The sequence below is a fragment of the Toxotes jaculatrix genome, chromosome 6 (genome assembly GCF_017976425.1).
Source record: "Toxotes jaculatrix isolate fToxJac2 chromosome 6, fToxJac2.pri, whole genome shotgun sequence".
In the NCBI taxonomy this organism is placed as follows: Eukaryota; Metazoa; Chordata; class Actinopteri; family Toxotidae; genus Toxotes; species Toxotes jaculatrix.
The window spans coordinates 22,104,093-22,126,668 of record NC_054399.1 but is presented as its reverse complement, the minus strand read 5'-3'; the positions used below and the strand labels follow the sequence as shown (position 1 = coordinate 22,126,668).

At 40.2% G+C, this 22,576-nt stretch overlaps 1 protein-coding gene across 4 annotated transcripts in view; it reads right to left on the bottom strand.

Annotated features, from left to right (window-relative positions):
* Window positions 1–22,576, bottom strand: part of nos1apa (nitric oxide synthase 1 (neuronal) adaptor protein a) — a 155,453-nt gene that overhangs the window by 68,390 nt on the left and 64,487 nt on the right. For all 4 annotated transcript variants that reach the window (XM_041040269.1, XM_041040268.1, XM_041040271.1 and 1 more), the window contains one exon: window positions 3,367–3,475. In XM_041040269.1, coding sequence (XP_040896203.1) covers window positions 3,367–3,475 — 109 coding nt within the window. The remainder of the gene's footprint in view (window positions 1–3,366; window positions 3,476–22,576) is intronic.

The window sequence follows — 22,576 nt, the reverse complement described above, 5'->3', positions numbered from 1 at the left end:
TCAGGTTTAAAAGACCATAACCAGGTTTTATGCATTGTCTTTATAATCTACGTGTGTGTGTGTCTTTTAAAGCTGGTCTGGCTTCACTGGGCTCAACACTGGCATAAAACTGAGAATCTGAGAACCTCAGCCTGCGGCTGGATTAAAGATCACGGAAAGGCTTCATCCTCTGGAGATCACAGATGTACTCAGACAATTTTATGGCCCATTTGATTTTGACTTTTCCTGTGTGCAAACTGAACCACTGACCAACACTGACTGATGATGGAGCTAAAGCAAAGGGCCACAATTAATTCTATATAGTCCCTGACTGATACCAAATCTGGGCTGCAGCTATGGACAAGACTGACTTTCTGCTGAGGAAGGCTGTGTGATAGGACTGAAAGTTCCAGAGCAGCTACTAAATGGAGCGTGGGGTGATGTGGGTTTGCAGCGTGATCAGTAACTTTTTTTTTTTCGGTGTGCACAGATGTGATTATCCAAATGTGTTTTTTATTAATCACCTGGCTTAAATCCAAACTCCAGCTCAGGGTTTTGCAGCCTTTTCTGGCCAGGAGTCCTAACTCAAGCTCTGCAATTAGAGAGTTTTTAAGTTATGTGAATTTGAGCACCATAGAGTGTTGTGTTCGGCTATTTTTTTATGGTTTAAAAAGAAATTATGAAATACTTTAAGCCAATTAAAAGGTAATCTATAAAAAACTGGCATCACTGTATAATATGTTGGCAGTTATGCAAAAGGGAACTGAAGGTCAGAAATTAGAAGCACTCAAAGTTTTATAGGCTCCATTTTTATGTGTACGTGTATATGTCATTCAGATTTAATATACGTCGGTTTAATTTGTGATTGTCCAGAGAAGATTAGTGTTAAATATTCACTCTCATCTTATACCTGTGATTCCTACTGTTTTCTCTAATACAGTTTATTGTTTGATTTCAGAATATCTTGTCTCTGTGTATATTTGTTACTACGCTGAATTCAGAAAATTTGACCTGAGGATGACGCTAAATTAAAAGTTAAGGGATCATCAGAGTTACATTTCATCCTGAGGGAAACAAGAATCTCTGTACCAAGTCTTATGACAATCCATCCTGTAGTTTTCAAGAAATTTCACCAAAACCCAAAAGGGAACTCAAGAGGAAAAAGGAGGTGACAGACCAACATAGCCATCCACAGAGTCAGGCCTTTCGCCCGGCTAAAAAATAATCAGCTGATAAGTTCTGAAGTGTCAGCCTGAAAAATTCACTTGTACTTGGGCCGCGCACCTCATCTGTGGCCCTGACCTCCAGGTTTAGAAACCGTGCCCTGACCGCTCGCTCGGACTGTTATTTCCGACCTGAAACTGTCTCTTGCAATCAGTGAAAACGCACTAAAACACAGTCATTTCCGAGGGTTACACAAAAACACAAGCGCACACACGCAGTGACCTCTCAGCCGAGGCAGCATTCGGTATTCTGATGAACACTCCCTGGTCTCTGCTCTATCACGCTCACTTCAGTTCTACATAAAAGAGGCCAGGTCATTCATTAGCTTCCTTTAAACTCCTGATCTGAGGAAGAAGAGGGAAGAGCGAGAGAGCACGAGTCAGAATGGGAGAGAGAGACACACACACACACAGCCTGAGTGTTGGAAGTGATAGACCACTAAAGTCTTCTTATGCCACTGTGATTTAAAGCACAGCCATTCTTTAACTGCTGGTAGCTAAGAGGGAAATAAAGTCTGCTTAATCTTGTACTCAATCTTATACTCGCAACCTTCCACACGTCAAAACACACTCACACAGACGCGCACACTGCCGTGGATGACATTTTTATCGCATGTTTGATATGTATATCCTCATTCTGTTTCATTATGGCAGAGTGTTTCATTCTCTTTTTTGTCTTTCTTAATCTTGCTTAAAATTTCATCTCTTTCACTGTCACTTTTTTACTGCTTGTATTTTTTTTTTTTTTTAAACTTGAACTTTCCTCTTCCTCTCCTCTCTTTCCTTCTGTCTTCCTTTGTGATCTAACGTACACAGTTTGGAACTGTTGAAAGGATAACAGTGTTTTATGTGTTTACAGCTTGTTGTCATTCACCCAAGTGGCTAAAAATATCCCCTTTACTAACTTTATTTCGCTGTACCAGTATAAATGCTTTTGCACACACACATACACACACAGACACAGACACAGACACAGACACACACACACACACACACACACAATTTCCAGCTTAATGGCTTAAGGGCCATAGTTGCCCCAGAGAATTCTGGTATGTGTCATTTTCCATTTTGTCTTCGGAACAAAGTGTGTGTGTGCCTGTGCTCATGTGTCAATGTCGGTCTGTCTGTAAGAGATAATGAGGTAGTGTGTGCCTCACCCAGCTAACCCCTGGACTCAAGCATCAAGTCCTATGAACTGGCAGCCAAAGAGGAAAACTGGGAGCACACTTCCCAACAAACTGTGTCACACAACTGGACTCTGTTCTGACTCTGTCTGTGCTCAGCTCAGCTCTGCAGCAACACGTCCAGCCCAAACAGACGTCCATCTTGTTCCTCAGACCTCTACGCTGACAAGCCCACAGTATTAGGAGGACTTAGTGCTGCCCGACATCTGTGTGTCTGTTGGTCTCTTGGAGGTTGTGAGGATGTGACTCAGACAATGACATGATTTAAGAGAGGAGAAGGAATTTCTTTCAACACTAAGAAACTGGGAAAACACTGAATAAGACATAATTAGCAGCTGTTTTTTTTTTTCCAATTTCACCATAATACAGACATAAAGTGTGTGATGTACTGGTTACTGCAACTGGTTGAAAGACAAAAATTCAGCCACTAATAACAGAGCAAATAAAAGGAAACACAACCAGTGTTTTTCTTTACCAGTTCATACAGTTAAAAAATACTGCTGATAAAGATGGTAGTATGAGTTTTTCTTTTGTCTAATTACAATCTGTCTAAATCTTACATATTAAAAGAAGAACTCATGCTCAGATGATGAAGCTGCACAGAGACAAATGCATTTTAGTTGTGTATGTGAACTCCTTTTCACTGCACTCAGGCAGGCTGGCATCAAGTGCCTTGCTCAAGGGCACCTGAGCCCCCCCGAAAAACTGGAGCTAAGTTTGTTGTCTCGCATGGCACTGTCTTAATGTGAAAATCCATTAAGAGTTTCCTGTTTCAGACAGTTACTCCGAGAGTTTACAGAGCTTGGTGTCTGTGCCCAAACCCAACTGACTTCAGTGAACACAGAGGCATAGTCGGCCCAAATTTCTAATTTAAAAACCCAAGAAGAGCTCAAGACCACAAACACGCATTAGGTAAAATTTCAGGTGGATTTTGCAGCTCAGAGGGTGAAAGCTTAAAACAGTCATGCTGTCCGTTTTACCTTCTTCTTGGACTTGAAGACGTTACAGCGAAAGACATTGCTCTGTCCATCTCTGGCGATGTAGCTGAAGATCTTCAGATCTTGGGAGTCATGAGAAACATAAAATATCCTGAAACAGAGAAGAAAATAGGTCAGACATTTAAAAAAAAAAAAATATATATATATATATATATATATTATGATGCCAAACAGAATCAGAGCCTGGCAGCATTTCTAAATGTATCTTAAGATGCAAAATAGGCACTGAGCCTGTTTCTCTGGGGTTTCAATGAGACAAAAATAAATAAAGTTTAAGAAGTTGTGATTAGACTGCGAGGGAAATCAGTTATTTAAATAAACTGCCAAGTACAGACTTCCTCACAGATTTCTCTAATATTTATACGAGAATGTGGGACAAGAAGCTCAGAGTCACACATTGAGAGTCAGGTAAACTTTAATTCCCAGTAAAAATAATACTTCAGATAAAACAGTGATATATTCCAGCGTGAAGAGGAGGTAAGACTATTATAACAAAAATGTTCCTGTGTGAAAGAGGATGCAGAGGGAACTAAGTTTGAGACAGAAATAGAGTTCTCCTGGTGGGGACAGATTGGGTGCAACCAACAGTGAAGAGATATACAATATCCTGCAGAGCAGGTAAATAGGAAGAAATAAGTTTGGGAGAAAAAGGGAGAGTAAAAGAGATAAAACACAATAACCTGCAGGAGGGAGAACATTGTATGAGTTAAGCTCTACACTGGATCTAATTTATAATGACAAAAGAACACTGCTGGAGAGATAAAGCATTTAAGATGTCAGTGTGGTGACTGAAAGACTGAAACCAAGAAGCTGGAAACTGTTGTGTCCAGAGACAAAACAGACGCTCAGAGCAGTATGGCAGTGTTGGTTTTATTCTTCAAAAATCATCCCTGACTGTATGTGGCTGAAAGTTATCATTTCTTCAAGAATCCACAGAAGATGGGAATCTTTTCCACATAAAACTATCAAAGATCTTTGATTTCAACTCATGAAACCAGCAGTCGGATTGCAGACACTGCACCTCTATCTTTTAACAATTAATGCAAAAAGTGATGCGTTTCTTGCACAAAGCACACCGCCTCCACACCAGAGGCCTGAGGTTTGCATCCCAGTGTTTTCATTTTCAGTTTGTAAACAGTCTTTTCTTACTCTTAATCATGCGCTTTACGTAGCCTAAACACAGCCATGAAAACTAAGGAGGAGAAAAATTGAAACAGTTTGGAAATCTGTAAACTTTTTGCAGTAACAATAAAAATGTTTTATCATTGTACAAGTACTATAGTGTTTAAAAAGGCAGAGCCACTTTTTGAGTATGTGAGAGATGTGATGACAGTACTTCAATACCTATATGTTGCCCTGTAGAGTCATTCTATTATTATGGAACTAGACTTGTAGCCTCTGCCTTCATGTTACTGCAGACCACTTCACTGTGTAACATCACAAAGAGATCAATATGCTTAGCAAAACTGTAAAAAAAAAAAAAAAAAAAAAAAAAAAAAGCCGCTGGCGACTGTCTGGTTCCTCTGCTCTACAAACCCATGCACACAATCTTAAGGAAACAAAAAGTGGTTTTCCGCTGCAAAAAGTTTCCACAGACTTGATCTTGAAAAAAGTGGCTCTCTACTGCAGGAAGTTTCTTAAACATTAATTGTAAAAAAAAACTTAAATGAGTGTACTCATTGAGAAAAGTAACCTTACCCGTGCCCTTAACACCTTCATTAGGGCTCAGTGTATTAACTCATTATCATGGAAATTGAGCCCAGATTTTTGCTTTTTCAAGACTAAAATAAAATAAAGTGAAGTGCATGGCTGGATTTTGAAGGTTAATGAAGGAATGACACTTGGTGGTGCTTAAATCAGTGAACTGGAAATATCAAGTGGTTAAAGGAAGTAACAGAAACCTCAGGCAGAACGGCTTCCTAATTGGGCAATTAGTGCCATATCAAGGGGCCTGGATGGAAATTTGGAGTAATTTATCACATTGAGACAATGGACAACAAGGCGAGAGCAAGAAATTAAGCGAAGATTATGCAAATAACCCAGTTATCTCTGTCTAAATGTGTGTCTGTTTGTATTTCTGTGTGTGTCTGAGTGTGTTTTTGTTCTAGAAATCAGCGGCTTCATCTCTACACTCTGTGACATTTCTGTGGTATTTGTTTTGGCCTTTTCTCTGGGAGCCAGACTAGATGAGGTCTTGTGGTGTGGATGGTGTCTTTGTCAATCCTGCTCAGCAGACTGTCAAAATACCAGACACGGTTATCTACAGTGACTCATACTATCACACACACACACACACACACACACACAGAACTGAACAGTTTCTCCCTGATTTCTGATCCAGTGTCCACTTGTTAGAGACACATTAAATCTGCTTTAATTTCCCAGAGCTTAAAACAGTGTCTCCCAGTGCAATAGCAGTGCTTTGTCTTTCTCCCAGTTACTTAAAATATATACATTGTGTGTTAGAAAATACCATGTTAGTGCATGTGAGATCTTAACAATGCAGCAACAACATAATGACGACGATGATGGGATGAAAGGTGACGATTTAATATCATTTCACGAAACAAAGAAAGAAGGAATAAACAAAAAGCCACAATACTGCACAGTGTTTCTGGTCTGTTCTACTTTGTCCCGCCTGATAAAGGAAACTACAGTACATTACAAACTGTGAATGCATTTTCACCAGTCCAACCACTGATCCTGTCTCTCATAATACCAGTGCACTCACCACAGTAATTGCTCAGATCTCAGAACATGCTGTCATCGTTAGAAACTGGTCCAAGGGGACAACAAACTCGGACAGTGAGACGATCTGTTAGGCTGTAAACAAGCCAACTGTTTAGCTAGACTAGCTACCACTTTATCTGGAGGTAAAACAAAAAGGTGGGCACACCTGTAATGTCAACTATTATCCTTTAATGCAAAGGGAAACTGTACGTGCTGTCAGCTCTGTGGTTGAATTTCTCTTCCGAATCATTTGGTTTGTTTACCGACTGACTGACTCCTTGCATTTTTTTTGCCTCTTTGGCTCTTTAGTTATTCTGCTGTGTTCCCTCATCTCAGGAATTACTCTGACTGCAAACTTATTGCAGCTGATAGGCCTGGTGATGACTAGAGCTACGAATGTAAAACCCAAGCAGTAATAAACAGCAGTTTTTCTTTAAGAGCTTTTACAACATATATTTCATCCAAACAGTCTTTCTAATGTTTTGTTAGCTCACAGTGAAGGCTGACCACTGCCCACACATTAAAAAGCATTTACTGCAAAGCACATGCAGGCGCGAGTTAGCACCAACAGTAGCTTTGCACATCCCCCTTGTGAACAGAGAATGATGTGACAATACAGTTTGATTGAAAACGGTCAGAAATAAGGCAACAATATGCACAGGGGAATACAGTGGCACTGAAAAATGAGGTGGAGTGTGTATCTACGGCTTAATGAGGGCAGCAGAAACATTCCTGTACGTGTCTTTATCAACAAACACAGGGGTCTAGCAGGGTCTCTATTATCAGCCCATGTCATCTATTTGCAAAAACTGACCACTCCCAACCGACTGATCTTTGCAGAAACCCTTTAGTTGCCTCGCCTTTGAACTCCTTCCCTGCCCGCCCTTCACCCCCCAACCTCCAGTCACTGTGATAAGAATCAATGCCCCAATGGATTTCTTTCTTCGATATCTAAAGCAGGGGAAAAGGACTTGAGCTCTGCCAAACTGCTGCCTGCAGGGAACTGAATCTTATTTAAAAAATGTAGGCAATGTTAAGACGAAACACTCTATGCTGCCAGATGAGTGAAGCACAGCCAAGAGTGAGTGAAAGTGAGCCTGGGTGACTGGCTCAGCTGACAAATCCCCAAGCAGCGCAGAAATGACAGCTCAGATACATCTCTATCAACTGTCTCCAACAGGAACGGCTGCCAAGCATCCAGGTGAAGATGTGTCAGATAGATCAGATCTTGGAATAAGAGAGGCAGGCCCGACATGAAAGCAGCCAAAGATGCTTAACGGCAAAATAAATCAGACTACAAATACTGCCAAGTGAAAAACTTCTCATCTTGTATTAGAAGGATGCTGCCTTTCCTGTTTTAAAGTTACAGTCCACAACAGTCTGCAGTCTAATGGTGGATCGACGACAATAGAAACAGAACAGTTGAACAAATTTTCTGCAAACCCTCCAAGCCAGGTGATCCCTTTAGATAGACAGGACACCAATGGAGAAAAAAACAAAAAAAAAAAAAAATAAAATAAAGGAGGCACAAGTTTTCTGCCAAATTAAAAAGATTTACCCATTTTGTATCGCAGGGTCAATATTAGTCAATTTTAATTTTAGATCATCCCGATAACACCGTATCTTTAGAGGGACAAATCTAAAAAACGAGATAAGAATTAAATTAAAATCTGGCCTAGCTTCTTTTTGAAAAATCATCAGTGAATGATTTTACATCAGTGCCTCAGGATCAAAATGCATCTCCCTCCCTTTTCACTCATCATTTTCAGCAACATGTAACATGGAGAGACCATCCTGTGACTGGATCGCACCAGCCGCGACGCCTATCGACATGTTGATGTCCCCACTCATGACTCATTACTACATTATTACATGAGTACTCAGTTCTCATGGGTCTGCATTTTGCCATGATGATACACACACACACACACACACACAGATTCACAAGGTGAAAACAATACCAGTCACTCAGGTAATTGTATGAGGAGAAAGCCACTGAAGAAAAGGTGCAGAGGCCAAGTTTCTCCTCCAGCAGCTAACTCAATAGACCAGAACTGATGGTCTGATACCTGTAAAAGGTTCAGTTTCCATCCTATTACTTACTCATCTGAGCACGTAATGAACATAGTGAACACATCAAAGGCAAAAACGAATACAGTGAGATTTTTATGGAGCTTTTGATAACTCAGTAAGTCATAGCTACCGTTGCTACCTCAGGACACTGAGGTTATGTCCTCTGTTTTTTGAGGAGTTTTAGAAACCTGCCGGGGACAGTTTACATTCTGTTAAAACCAACACTGTGGATATTTTATGTCTGTCTCAAACATCACAAACCAGTCAGGCTCTAGTTCTTACAGAAAGATTGTTTTTGTTTGGATTTTGGATTTTGAAATGTCGACTTGATTTATTTTTTATCATTTTTTCTCACAAAATCTAGTTCTACAGTCACAGTTCCTCCCTTGGTTGTGTTTTCCACACTGATTTTGTGATTCCAGTATTTCGTGGTATCACAGAGAGCCCTAACCCTATCCTAAACTTCTGTCAAGGGTTTAACTGTGAGAGGGTAAAAAAAAAACCTAGCTTGATTTAATTTAAAGAGTCTTTTGAGCAAATGGTGCCTAGATAAAAGTTACACCTTATGACAGCAGATCACATGGGAAAGACTGAATAGCTCAGTGCAAGATGCAAAGACACAAACGGCTGCAACTGAAAGCTCAGAGAGTGAGAGTGAAATAAAGAGATGGGCACTCAAAGTAAACGAGAGGATGGAGAGAGACAGAAAGTGAGTGTGTGAAGGATTACGAGTGAACATAGAGATAGAGAGGAAAAGGGCAAGACGGGGATCGTGCATGAATGAGGGGGCTGAAAAGAGACCGCAGAGCAAAGCAGATGGTTCATGACTCATCAGCGGTGCATTAAGAGTTTGATAGAAACACTCCCGTTCCTGCACATTTCACCTGCTGCAAGTCTCGTACCCATCAGCAAAATGGAACCAGAGAAAACTGTCGGCTTCTGTTTAAAGGCCACACGAGTTGCATGTGCACAAATACACAAATGAAACCCAGTTACTGGCCCTGGCATTCATTAACTTTTGACTGACAGTGTATGCTGTGTTAATAAGCCTCTCAATAACCACACACACTAACTCACTCTCAGCTAACCTTGTTAATAAGCCCCTCTTGTTAACAGGCTGAGTCTATCATGCAGGGGTTTGTGATGTGATGTTTGAGTAATGAAGTGAGCTTGTTTTAGAAGGCCTCGGCCATTTTTGCTTTGATAAATCACTGCCTGTGAAACGGAGCAGCTATAAATCAAAGGCTAAGAGGCAATGCACCACACACAGAGCATCGACAATCACACTTACTGAGAATCAATACTATAACGTACCTGTGCCAGATCAGACTGCAGCTGTGTGTGTGGGTCTGTTTCAGCAACGGCATCATGTTCAGGAACGAAAGCCAAATACATCTGGATTAATATCGTCTCTCAGCATTTAATATCGTGTTATTGGAAATCTATATAAGCTCAAGTATCAGCTTCAGTACCATGAAACATACATGGGATGCTGCAGTGTCACCCTGAAAACATTGACTGGCTGGATCACTAAGCCATCAAAATATCCTGCTAGCTGTTACAGTAGAGTGTGTTTAATCTTCATCCATTTTACACAATTTTACTCTCCCTAGGAACTCTGGCTGTTCAGTGAATTATGTTACACACAACCGGTAATAATCAATAACTTCATCCGTGCACCTCTGGTCAAACTATAGTGGTGCAGTGGTGTTTGAGATAAAAACCTAAAGATAACGGTGATGTAGACGTCAGAACAACACCCCATCAGATAAAACAGTGATAAACTGTGGGAAAAGGTGGATTTCAGTTAGACGTACTGTGTGTTAACGGTCTGATCTTTCATTAGACTGACCTAATAAGGCTATTGAGCCCCCTTTGGAAGAATGGCTGGATTTGATTGGCAGGTTTACTGTCAATCAGTATCACAGTGGAGATGTTACAGCCTGTAAAAGACAGAGCGTTTGACCGGCAATTACAGCATGCTCTGCCCATTAGGCTAATTGGTGTTATAGTGCCAGAACGTAGGGCCAGGATGTGACATCTCTGCAAGCTTCGTTAAAATTCCACATGTACAGTGTCCAAAAACTTTTCTTTTCCTTTTTTTTTTTTTTTTTAACTTTTTGAGTAACATTTTGTCTCAACAAGGTCTGAAATGGTTTTAACGAGGGGAAGTAAATCTTCACAGCTTTACAACTTAATGTGTGTGTGTAACCACCAGACACTTTGCTACAGGATTTCAACATTTGTCTTGCTCTAATACACTACATATAATATCAGCCTGTCTCTGTATTTGTTCAGTTCTTCAGTATGTGTTCGTCTCTGGGTATGATAATATCATCAAATTACATATTATGTCATTTGTCCTGTTTTTTTTTTTAGATTTCAACAAGGTTTCAGGTCTGTCCCCAGCTTATATGACAAAAAGCAACTGAAAACATGTAAAACCAATACAATTACAGAGAACAACATCTGACCTGTGGCTTAAAGTCAGCACATCTCTAGAATCATTTGTACAATGTGTCATGTAATGTTTTGTGATGTTTATTTTTTGGCATTTTAAGAATATTATCCTTGTTTTTTTAAACAGTAATCATCACAGATCTAATGTTGAGGAGGGACTTTACAGTATATCACTGGCTCTCAGTGTTTTTCACTGCATGAATGTTTTTTATGTTGACAGCATAAACGAAGCAGCAGTCAGTAATATGTCAGTGTGTGAATGAATACTGAGCCGCAAGATTTTCTCAGATCAATGTCTCTTTCCTTACAAGTGAAGCTTCAACTGAAGACTCAAAAGCTGAGCATTGCTCTAAATGAAAGGACATTTAAAAAGGTTATGCGAGCCTTTAAGTAGGAGGACAAACACTGCTCTGCTTTACAATAACAAGCCCTGTTCTTCTTCTCATTACACAGACAGGTTGCTGAGATAACCCCGACCTATGTTTTCCAGAACAGCATGGATTTGGCAACGCCGAGATAAACCAGACTTAATTACACAGCATACTGATCAGGCATTACATTGATTAAAAATGACTATAAAAGGCAGGGTGAAAAGGTAGAGGTTCATAATCAGAAAAGCTGTTGTGTCAGCTCAGCCTCTATGGGCCCCACATAAAGACACCCCCGAAATTTTATAGCACAGACTTGGCAGTTCTGAAAGAGACACAACAAAACAGACTTAATCATCCAGCAGACAAGCAATTTCCTACAGCACTTGTTAAAGTCAAGGTGAGAAGTTAGCAGCTAGGCCTCATTTTCTTTCTTTGATGCATTATTTACTAAAGAAGCTAAAACCTCTAGTTGTGTATATAAATATAGTTTGGGGGTTTTTGATGAGAAATAAGGTCACTAAATCAATACTTTATACGCTGCCCAGCTGAAACAAACGAAATAAACCTCAGCTTCTCTCACACAAACTCAAACCTCAATCCAAATCAAGACAGGTGAAATATTTATGTGGTATTTTGGTATTCTGGCTCTACCGTATGGAAGGTTTGTTTATGGTCTCATATACACAGCGGTGTGTATGAGGATGCATTGATATGTGCAGCAGAGTCTGGGCTGCAGGATGCTGAAAAGAAACTGTTGCAGAAGAAGCACACAGCAAAGCCAGTCTAAACAATGTTTAACTATAAACCAATTTCCAGATACCAACTCCTCCACTCAGACTATCTATCTGTTAACATCTACTCCCTATCCAAAACCACTGCTGTCTTTACAAGGAATTCATTTGGATAATCTTTCTAGAAGGTAACACAAGGCTAGGGATTACTGTGTCACTAAAACTAAGTCTATGGCCAAGCACGACATTCATAATGATAGCGACAAAGAAGCTGTGTTCAGTGTGGATCTTTCACGTCTGGCTGTTTCCCAGTCCACTGATACTGACCTTACTCTGCAGTCTGGATCATAATGAGAGCACAAAACTCGAGTAACAAAACCAACAGACTTTCATATTTATGTCCAACACTGACAACACCAAACACCCCCAAAACTACCCGGGTGCTATAAAAAAAAAAATAACTGCATGAATTTTAAACATTTCAAATTTCGTCAATTTTATTTTCTCAGAGTTCCCTACGAAGCCTTTCATACCATAATACAATATTCACTTTTCTGGCCTGAATCATGTACCTCAGGTTTCCCAGGCTTCTTTGCGAGACTCAAGATTTTTGGGTGGTACAGTATTCAGCCCAACAGGAACTTTCAGATTAGTTTATTCTTTACAAAAAAAAAAACACTTTTGCTTGTCATCCAGCGGCGAAGTTATAATTTCTTACTGTACTGTAATTCTATAATTTTATTATTCACTGTCTCCCTTATCTGTAGCTCTGTTGTTTTCTTATTTATTTATTTTTTTCCTGTATAATTTTTATTCCTTACAGCGCTCTTCCCTATGGGCCCAAGCCATTTAGTGTCCTTGTTACAAAAACTTAATTTTCACTTCTATTCAAGAGAAGAATATCAGGGGAGATAATATGACACACTGCATCAACAGCATCGTGCAAGGTCAGTGAATGGATTGAATTTGTGATGGAAGTTTTATTAACACAACAGTGAATGAACCAGCACACTGGTTTTTTCTGTTTTTTCTTTCTTTTTTTTTTTTTTTGCATCTCCTGAGAACTACAGAAAGATGAGAAGTATGAGAGGGAGAAAAAGAGCTAAAATAATAAAACATAATTTGAGCAGCCAGGGATGAGAATGAAAATAAAAAGAACCGACTGAAGAACCAGCGACAGAAAGCCCTGATGCACTGATCATACGAGATTAGAGGGGGAGCGACATTAAATCTGCTGACACTCCTGCTGAAAGTGTTTTAATTCTAACTTTTCCACCACATACAGTAAGACTTAGATCTCATGTGTTCTATAATCAGTATTAACAGCAAAAGCCCACAAGTCTTCACATTTAAAAATCTGTTCCGTACCATACAGCATATAGAATATAGTGCAACCCTGACCTACAGTACGTTACGTAAACTTCAAAATGAAATTTATCTGATCTTTTTAATTCAACACAGATCAAAAGTGTGAAAAACTCCGAGATTCTTTTCAGAAAGTCCCCTGTCAGTTTGCTAAGTTTTCCTAACTCACTTGTCCTCTTATCCACCCTTCTTTGCCACATCTTACTGCCAAACTAATGACACTTCCATTCCTCCCATTTCCTGTTCTACACCTCCTCTACGCAAGCATTCTTCTCTCTTGGTTTTCACTCCTCTGTCCCTCCCACTCCTTTTTTTTTTAATTTTTAAAGTTAGCCAATTTGCGGTTCTGAGACGCAGTGCTCCACTTCAACGCAGAACTTTGAGCTGAATGGTCACATTAGCATGATAACATGAGTTTGACCAGAGAAGCAATGGGGGTGCCTGTGAGTAAGAGAGGGAGGCAGCTTAGTCAACACTTACCTATGAATACGTAGAACTAGTTAAATGCACTACATCTGCAATGTAACAACACAGTTGCAGTGGTAATGCATTCTATCATTTAATATGAATAACCTCGAGGGAGTAAGACGCTAAATGTGTCACGTCAGATTTCTAATGAAGTTAAACTCCTATTCCACTGAGTCCATGTGGGAATAAATATGAATGAGTGTGTGCAGCTCTTGAGGTTGTCATGACTGTTTATGAAAATTAATCACTCGGCTGAGTGGGAGGGTAATTCCTTTACAATCTTAGTCAGGTCTTTAGAGCCTCATGCAGAGGCAGCGCACCCGCCTTATGTAAGCATGCATGCACGCACGCACACACACACACACACACACACACACACACACACACACACACACACACACACAACACAGCAGGATTGCAGCAAGTGCTCTCACTACGAGTCACCTAGGAAACAATACTGCAGTGTGTTTTCATAGTGTAAAATGTTAGAGTGCATACATGTATCATGTGAACATGCACACACCTCTGCAAAGGAAACCACTGAAACCATATGACAATGCATAGTTAGGGAGGACAAGACTGGAAATCAATATGTAAGGGCAAATAAATGTTGCAGCAGGCGATGGAGAAACGTCTGCTGGGAAAATAAACCGTGAAGAGTCAAACTGACCAGCTCCTTTCCATAATTCAAGATGTTTTTCAGTGGAGAAATGTTAAAAAAACGAAAACAGTGAGGTGCACGTATAAAGGAAATACAGCTGTATCTATCAGGTGCAGAGGAGTTGTGTGGATATGAGGACAAACAGAAAAGCAGAATTGACTCAGCGTCAAGAGAAAGCACAGACTCCAAAAGACAAATCACCTTGTCCTGTTCTGTGTACTGATCAGTGCCGGCGCGTTGGTGTGAGTGCATGAGCATCACATCCCATCACCACACCCAGATGGACCCAGGAGAATGTGGTCTGTCTTCTAATACAGTCACACAAACCAAGGTCATGCTCACATACCGAAACACACACACACAAACAGACACAATGCCCAGAGGCGGTGGAAAGCAATGAGTGGGCAGAGAGGAGGAAAAGAAGAACTGAACCGTCTTCATCTTCATTTACATTCAATTGAGAGAGTTTTATAGAAGCAGCCGCAGCAGTGGAACGCTGGAGCCTCGTGGAAGAAATAAATAAATGCGGACACACAAACTGAAGCACTCGCGTTCCCAGAAGATGCAATCTCTTTAAGTGTTAGCAACGGTAATAACACGATCCTACAGCACACACTCTGAGCTCTTTTAATCCAGATGAGGACTCAGATGATCAATACACTGAATGAGTCAAAAAATGTGCTGGACTGATGCTGCACTACTGTTGCTTACTGGGTGAATAAAAAGAGCACAGGAAGTGATTAAAAGAATTGTGACACCTTTCCAGATGTTTCTGTTTTATGTGGAACAGAGTAGGCAGTAAATCCAATAACCACAGAAGCTGCGCTGCCGACAGTTACTTCTGTTTTCTCTGAGCTGGACAGCCAGCGTTAACAGTTAAAGGTCATTTTAGACATAATTTAAAGGCCTGTGGATCTAATGTGCTGCCATTTTACCGCTGCTACTTTGCTTTCTCCGATAAGATAATTCAGTGTTACAGTTCAGTTTCAGGGTGATCAATGTTATGGAAGCTACAAACTAAAGAGGTAAAGTGGCGAGTGGGACTTATTTGTTACTAAATCAGCAAGTTTTGAGAATCTCAGTGCATCTGAGGGCTTCAGGAAAACGATTCTAAAACTTTTAAAGGTCTTTTCAGTGATAGACCAAATTAATCTTGTGGCAAAAATACAGGAGCCAGGATGTGAGAACAACTATCTGACAGAACATAAAGGTTCTGTAACTATACTGTGGAGAACAGCAAAAGTGCTAATTAAATCAGAACGCAGCATATGTCTACCATTGGCTGTGGGATTTAGAACGCAGTCTGAATCGAGAAGATGCCTTGTCTTGTGAATTATAAAAATGTAGAAATCACACATCCGGAGACCTTCATTACCATGGAAATTAGACCACAGGGTCTCCAGTCATTTACGCAGGTGACATCTGTTTCCTCAGGACAGAGATGATAAAAGTTTGGCCGAGTCGTTGCTAGTTTTTGTCACAAAATTAAAAATGCCACTCAGAGCAGGTTTTATAGGAATAACGCTGCTGCTGGTGCTGTGCAGATGTTTTGCTTGAGTGGTGCTTCTCTTTTAACTTCTCATTTACCAATCGCAGCGGGAGGAGAGGAGGCCGGCCGAGCTGTGGGGGACACTGTTATGTGTTCAGACTGTCAATGATTAAATCTTGCTCATGTTGTTTTTCTCAGATTTGGACGGTGCCCAGCTCTGTAATAATGCAGAGAACCACAGGGTCCCTCTGATCTGGGTGTGGGAAGGGACTGGCTGTTTGCTGAACACAAAATAACTACTGAGAGCCTACAGCTGGTTTCATGAATCCATTCAGAGGGTTCAGGTAACAAAGAAAGAATAAACGAATGAAATCCTGGTTTCAGGAGATGCAAAATATTAGACCATGAGCAGTTAAACTACATGTTGAAGGTGTCAAGGAATTGCTTTGACTCCTGAGTGTCTATGAAGTAGATTTGGGACACAATCTTTTTTCACCAAAGATTGTCAAGTTTTACAGGAAGGGATAAGAATTACTCATAAGCTCCTTCTCTGATTGGCTAGCAGTACTGCTTACCACACCTCTTTCTACATAACATATTCAAAAACCCACTGATTTATCGGCACGACAAGAAGAAATGACATATTCTTCTGCTTCCAAATGAAATGTTTAAATAAAAAGCAATAAAAATGAGTTTTACCATTACAGCTTTTCTTGGCCAGGCATGAAGTAGCTTATGGTGACTAATGTAGTGACTAATGAAGACGTCACCTTGAGCTCTAAGAATTTTCACTTTTTCCTGAAATTTCATTTATGAAACAGTTATTTCTGAAAATAATTGATAAATTATTGAGCCCAGTTCTACTCAAGGTTTCTTCCTGTTAAAAGGGAGTGCTTCCTTGCCCTGGGGTCGGGCTCTGGGTCTCTGTAAAGCGCTTCGTCAAATGCCAATTTGTCAAATGTCATTTAATAATTTTAAGGCGGACAAAGAAGATGTCATCGTTCTCCATCATGGTGGAGTTGTAGCAGAAGTTTCAGTTGAGGATATCTCAAACACACAGATGTCTGAATGATCACTCCTTTGGTGATTTTAGAGTACTGACCCTTTAAATGTTACCAGCTATATTGTGGGAGAGTGTTGGTCCAAGGGAAAAGGCTCTCTCCATTTCTTTTTTCTTCTTTCCCTTTAGCGAAGTAAGCTATCAAATTTGACAGGACAGTCCATTAGCTCAGAGCACAGAAAGTCAGGATGCTGCTGAGACAGAGATTGTACAGGACTGAATGAGGTTGTGAGAAACTTGGATATGTGTGTGTGTGTGTGGGGGGGGGGGGGGGGGGGGGGGTGTAATGGGTGTGCAATGTGTAATCAGTGTGGTATGAGTACACTGAAATATCAAAGCAAAATGTGAAGAGAATGTGTGTGAGCGCTTCATATCAGAGGTTGTTTTCCATATCACATAATCAGGGTGTTTCTAGAATGCACAAACATAAGATTGACCTTAATTAGGTGGGTGTGAACTTTTTTGAAGTGAGAATGAAGGGGCAGAGGCAAACACTTCTAATATAGACTGTTAGGTGGGAGTCAAGAGAGGGCGGGCTGCTCCTCCGAAGGATGACAGCAATTACCACAGCTGAAGGCTAAAGAAGTTATAACCCAAGACAGAACCTGTATCCACACACACACACACACATACATACACATACACACACACACACACACACACACACACACACACACACACACACACACACACACACACACACACACACACACACGGAGAGATGTAACATCTGAGACACACTATTACAGCTATAGTCTGAGGGGTTTTGCATTTTTAGGCCTGATACTGACACAGATTTTTAAAAGTTTAACAAAATCTGATACATTTTCCATAGGGCTTCCTTAAATTTCCCTTTTTAAAACCATTCTGACAGCAGTATGCACTGCAGAGGACATTTTACAGCAATACAATGAAAATGATTCTGATTAATCGATGGAGCACAAATTACATGCAGACTCAAAATCTTCTTATTATCCATCTTTTTTTTAGATTATTATAATATTAAAATAATGTATGCATTATAAATATTTATAAATTACATTATGTATATTCATTCTTACATGACCATATGTTCATTCAGGTGCAAATACACAGACTTGTTGAAATCCACTATACCACAGTGCATTTTATAGTAAATGTAATTATAATTTTTTAGAAGAGAAAAAAAAATACAAAACCGGTTTTAATGCCTCAGGTCAAATTCAAACACTGTGACACAGTGAGTAAGTTATAATTAAACGAAGAGCTACAGTGAGGTGATAAAAAATGGTTTACAACAATGGGAATGTACTGTAGGGAACAAATTAAAGAGGATTTTCAGACATTTCAGAATTTCAAAATGTCCACGTTTAACTGTGTAACTCAAATCACAAACATCCAATAGATCAAAGCTGTCAGTTTTATCAGTCTCCACAAATTATCAGGTGTAAAATGATGATAAAGCAGGTGAATTAGCAGTAAGGTGCATTCTACACCACTAAGAAGCTTCTTTATCATCTGCTGCTTTGATTATCAACTGCTTGCATGTGCCATCTGTTCACTGTGAGACTAACTGAGTAATGAAATAGCAGGGAGGGAGGAATTACCTAAGTTATTAAAAAAGTTCAGCAGATTCACTCACCACCTGAAACCACTGAAAACACAGGTCTATGTATTAACATGCACTAACAATTAACCACGAGGACCCTGTGACTCAGGGAAGCTTTGACCAAGAGTGGCCCAAGAGGATTTTTGAAATCCAGCACCATTACTGTCAGTTTAAATTTGCATTAATTTCAGAGCGCGAGTGTGTCTGTTACGTTCTCCTCTGCTGAGCCTGCCAACGCTCTGACACTTTATGGGGATACTAACAATATCTGTCTATAAAGAATTATTTCAGCCTTAACTCTTATGATGGCTGGCATTCAATAAGATGAGCTCTTAAGATGTCTTTGAAATTATCGATCAAACCATCTATAAGGAGTAACAATAAAGGCATTCCTGAATTTATAACCACTGCATTTGGCAAACTGGTGCAAAGTGGGATCTGGACCGTGCTTTCGACAGAGTAGAGATCAGACAAAAGTGGATGCGCACATTTGGTTTCCAGATGTAGAAAGCGGCTAACTGCCCAGACTCTTCACCTGAGGTACTCTCAGCCCTCCCGCCCTTCTTCTTCTTCAAAGCAAAAATCATAGATACAGCTGCTGTGTATCCCATCATTCTTTGTGGATGAAATAACTCATTCCTAAGGGCTTGTTCTACTTTAAACCAATATTATGATTATGTAAACAAGTCAACAGCCCAAAACAATGCATAATAATAAGGCAAATCACTTTTCAGCTATCAAGACAATAATTCTTGAGCACAAAACATGCCATAAATAAGCAAAATTACTTTTTTTTCCTTTACCTCCTACTTACTTGAACTTATTTAAACAAAAAGGTGATTTTGAGACCTGCTCCTGAATTAAACAGTTTGTGGAGTTAATAAATTATGTAACATGGAGTTATTTAGTGCTCTGAACGTGAGTGTGGTTTTGTTTTATCCCTCCAAGGTCTTTGCTCCCGGCCATGTAGCTCCAGCCCTGAATTGGTGGGTGGCCTCCAGTCATTTGATAGTGTGTGCATGTGTGCTTCAGAGAAAAATAAGATAAGATTTACTATGTGTGTGTGTGGGTTTTTTTTTTTTTACCCCCCAAATTGGATGTCTGTCTTGTGTGTATGTGGATGTTTGTGTCTGCGCACAACTTTGTGAGCATGGCTAAATAAAGGTGATCGGGCCGCCAGTCTGATGTGTGTGGGAGGGTATATGTGCTTGATCCAGGGGATTCTGATAACACTCCTGACTAAGTTGGTCTGCTGGTTTTGCCCTGAGGCTGAGGCTCTCTGGCAGGTGGGATGTAGAACACACACATATACGGATACACAAACCTTGTCAGTGAGTGTTAAGAGACAGAGCAGAGAGGTCTGCACCTGTAAATTTCAAGTGACAACAGCAACAGCAAAGTGACTCAAAGTTTCTCCTCAGTGATGGGAACTCTCCACCTGCCATGCTGTTGTTATAATGGTCAAGAACTGTGTTTACAGTAAAACCCCCTACAGCAGCCACAGCCATCTTGACAGTGCGATATCTATGAGACACTGATGTCATGGCTGCAAGATGCCATGACAGTCACTAAGACATGGATTTCACAGTTAAAATGGGAGATTTGAAAGGTCAGCATATATATGAGTATTACTGAACTGGTGGCGTGGATGGCAGACTTGTGTGAATGCAGGGGGGGGGAGCGTGAGCAACAACAACAGGAGGAGCATGCTTGTCAGGAGAATTGCTCTATGTTCCTGCTGGTGGTAAAAATAAAAAAAAAAGACTCCATAGGGACCTTTCAAAGAAAGGGGTATCATTACTTGTATTATTAATATCAATAATTTTGCTTGGAATATTACTGTTTAAACTTATTTGAGCTGCAATATTAAATCACTGCCCAAAAACGTATCATGGAAAACCATTCTGCCGATACAGACAGTTTTTTGGAGACAGGGTTGTTTTTGTAATGAGCTCTGCCCTTGTCATTCCCTTGCTGCCTGAGTACAGCATAGTCCAACTTGCTTTTGCTTTCTTCCCTTGACAATACGGCAAGGTCTTGTTGGTTGTCTTGCTCGCTCAGGGGCCTTCGAGAGGAGCCACACCTGTTCAGTGCCTGATTCAGTTTATAATGAAATGACGAGACATTGCATTGAGCAGCAAAAGATCGTTTGACAGTCGTTTTACTAATGAACCACGTTTTATAGCATGTTTCACCTGACTGCCCCAATAACTGCTTACTATGCAATATTCATTATGTGCAATGAGGGAATGATGTCAAAACTTGATTTAAACATCCATTTCATATTTCTATAAAACAGGTGTTTAGGATCTGATGACTCGTGACCATCCAGTGTTTGTGTAGATGTATGGATCAATTTTAACAAACAGATGGTCTGTGCAGCCGAGGAGTCAAGAAGGTATTTCCTCTAAGTAACTGAATCTCATCCCCGATGCAAATTAAAGGCATCATAAACCCTCTCCATACAGATATGGTATTTAATTGGTGGAGATCGTTTTGCTCACCCTCATGGAAAATATTCGTGAGAGTACAAAGAGAGCAGTGCATAGTTCTGTACTCTATCATCTGGGGCAGTCTGCTGCTCACAAAGTGTGAACTCTATTCAGAAAATAATTTACAGGGACATTTCCAATGACATGGAGAGTACTATGTTTCTTTTAAAAAAACGAGAAAACCCTTTTAGACATCAGTGGAATTATGGCAGCCCACAATAACAGCGGTGAGTACTGCTGCCAACAACAGAGTGCGAGAGCTTAAACATGAATGAGGTTACATCTTTCTTGTTGCCATGCAATATTAATTCAACAAAAGTGATGGGAACGTGACATTCCTGTTCGTGGAACAGAGCAAATATCATCCAAGACCTCTGCAAAGACCCGCCATGTATTCCAAAGTTAAATCTCAGGGCTCATAAAATGATTACAGGGATAAGACTCTCATTGGCCTTTTGCAAAAACCTGACAATTAGCATAGGACTTGTTTTAACACCATAATTGACATTAGGTCGAATCTTCAGAAGCAATCTCATCAGATACAGGAGTTTGATGTCACTCACAGCTGAAAGCAGCAGTGAATCAAACACTCATCTGCACTGGAGCACAGTGTAGGCACAAAGCAGACAATAGACCAACATAATAACAAAGAAAGTCTATTCAGAGTGTGCTCAGTAAGCAACAGTTAAGCCTACAAGTCAAAACAGGAGTGTTTGACACTTTTGGAAGAGGAGTGCACTGGTTTGCAACATGACTTCACGTCCATTTCAGAGTCACCACAGTTCTCTTCATCAGTATCATCTCTGAAACTTCCTCTGGGGACATAATTTGATGGCAGCAATTACGCTGATTGCACTTGGTTTTCGCTGGATTTGATCTGAGTTTTCTTTCTATTTCTTTTATTCCAGTCTACTTCGGTTTACCAGACAATGTATGGAGTAAGCCCCCATATTGACCCCAATATGGTCAAAAGTAGCCCAAGTAGGTTTTGAATCAAGTGAAATTTTCAGCTTGTTTGTGAGCTTGTTTCAGTATGATTGGGTCATACAGTGTCTGCCACATTTTATCTAATTCCAGTTTTGTACTAGAGGGTTGAGCTTTTGAAAGGTACTTTACAAATCGTCATTATCCTATCTGTCATTATCATCACTACTGCAGCCAGAAACCTGCTTTCACTGTCAGTGAACATTGTTTGAGCAGCTGGTGGTGACAGTGTGAAGGTTTTTATAGTCGTAGTTTAGCATGAGGCTGTGATGCAATGTCTAAAAGTTGTCATCTGTCTTCTTTGCCTGCTTGTTTGTGTCCCTGTGGTTTGTTCTATAGGACGGTATATAAAACATTCAAGTGTGCATGCTGTCTGAATAAATATGTATGAGTCTGAAGTTGTGTCTGTCTATGCGTGAATGTTTCTGAGAAGCTCTTCCTGCATATTTTTGCCTAAACGGTATGTGAGTGTTGGTACATGTAGGCTATATTGTTCTTTCCTTATGAAAAACACTCACAAAGGATTTGGGAAATGAATGTAGTCCTGAGACATGTTTTCAAGTAGACATGTAAATGTGACAGATCATGATCACTGCCATGTCACCACTGCCAGTGCTGATGCTGCACGTGAGGTGGTGGACAGACTCGGAGGCAGTGAGCCAGCAGCTCCGGCTAAAAAGCAGCTGGAGATGAAAAGGAATGCACAGAAGAAATGCAAAG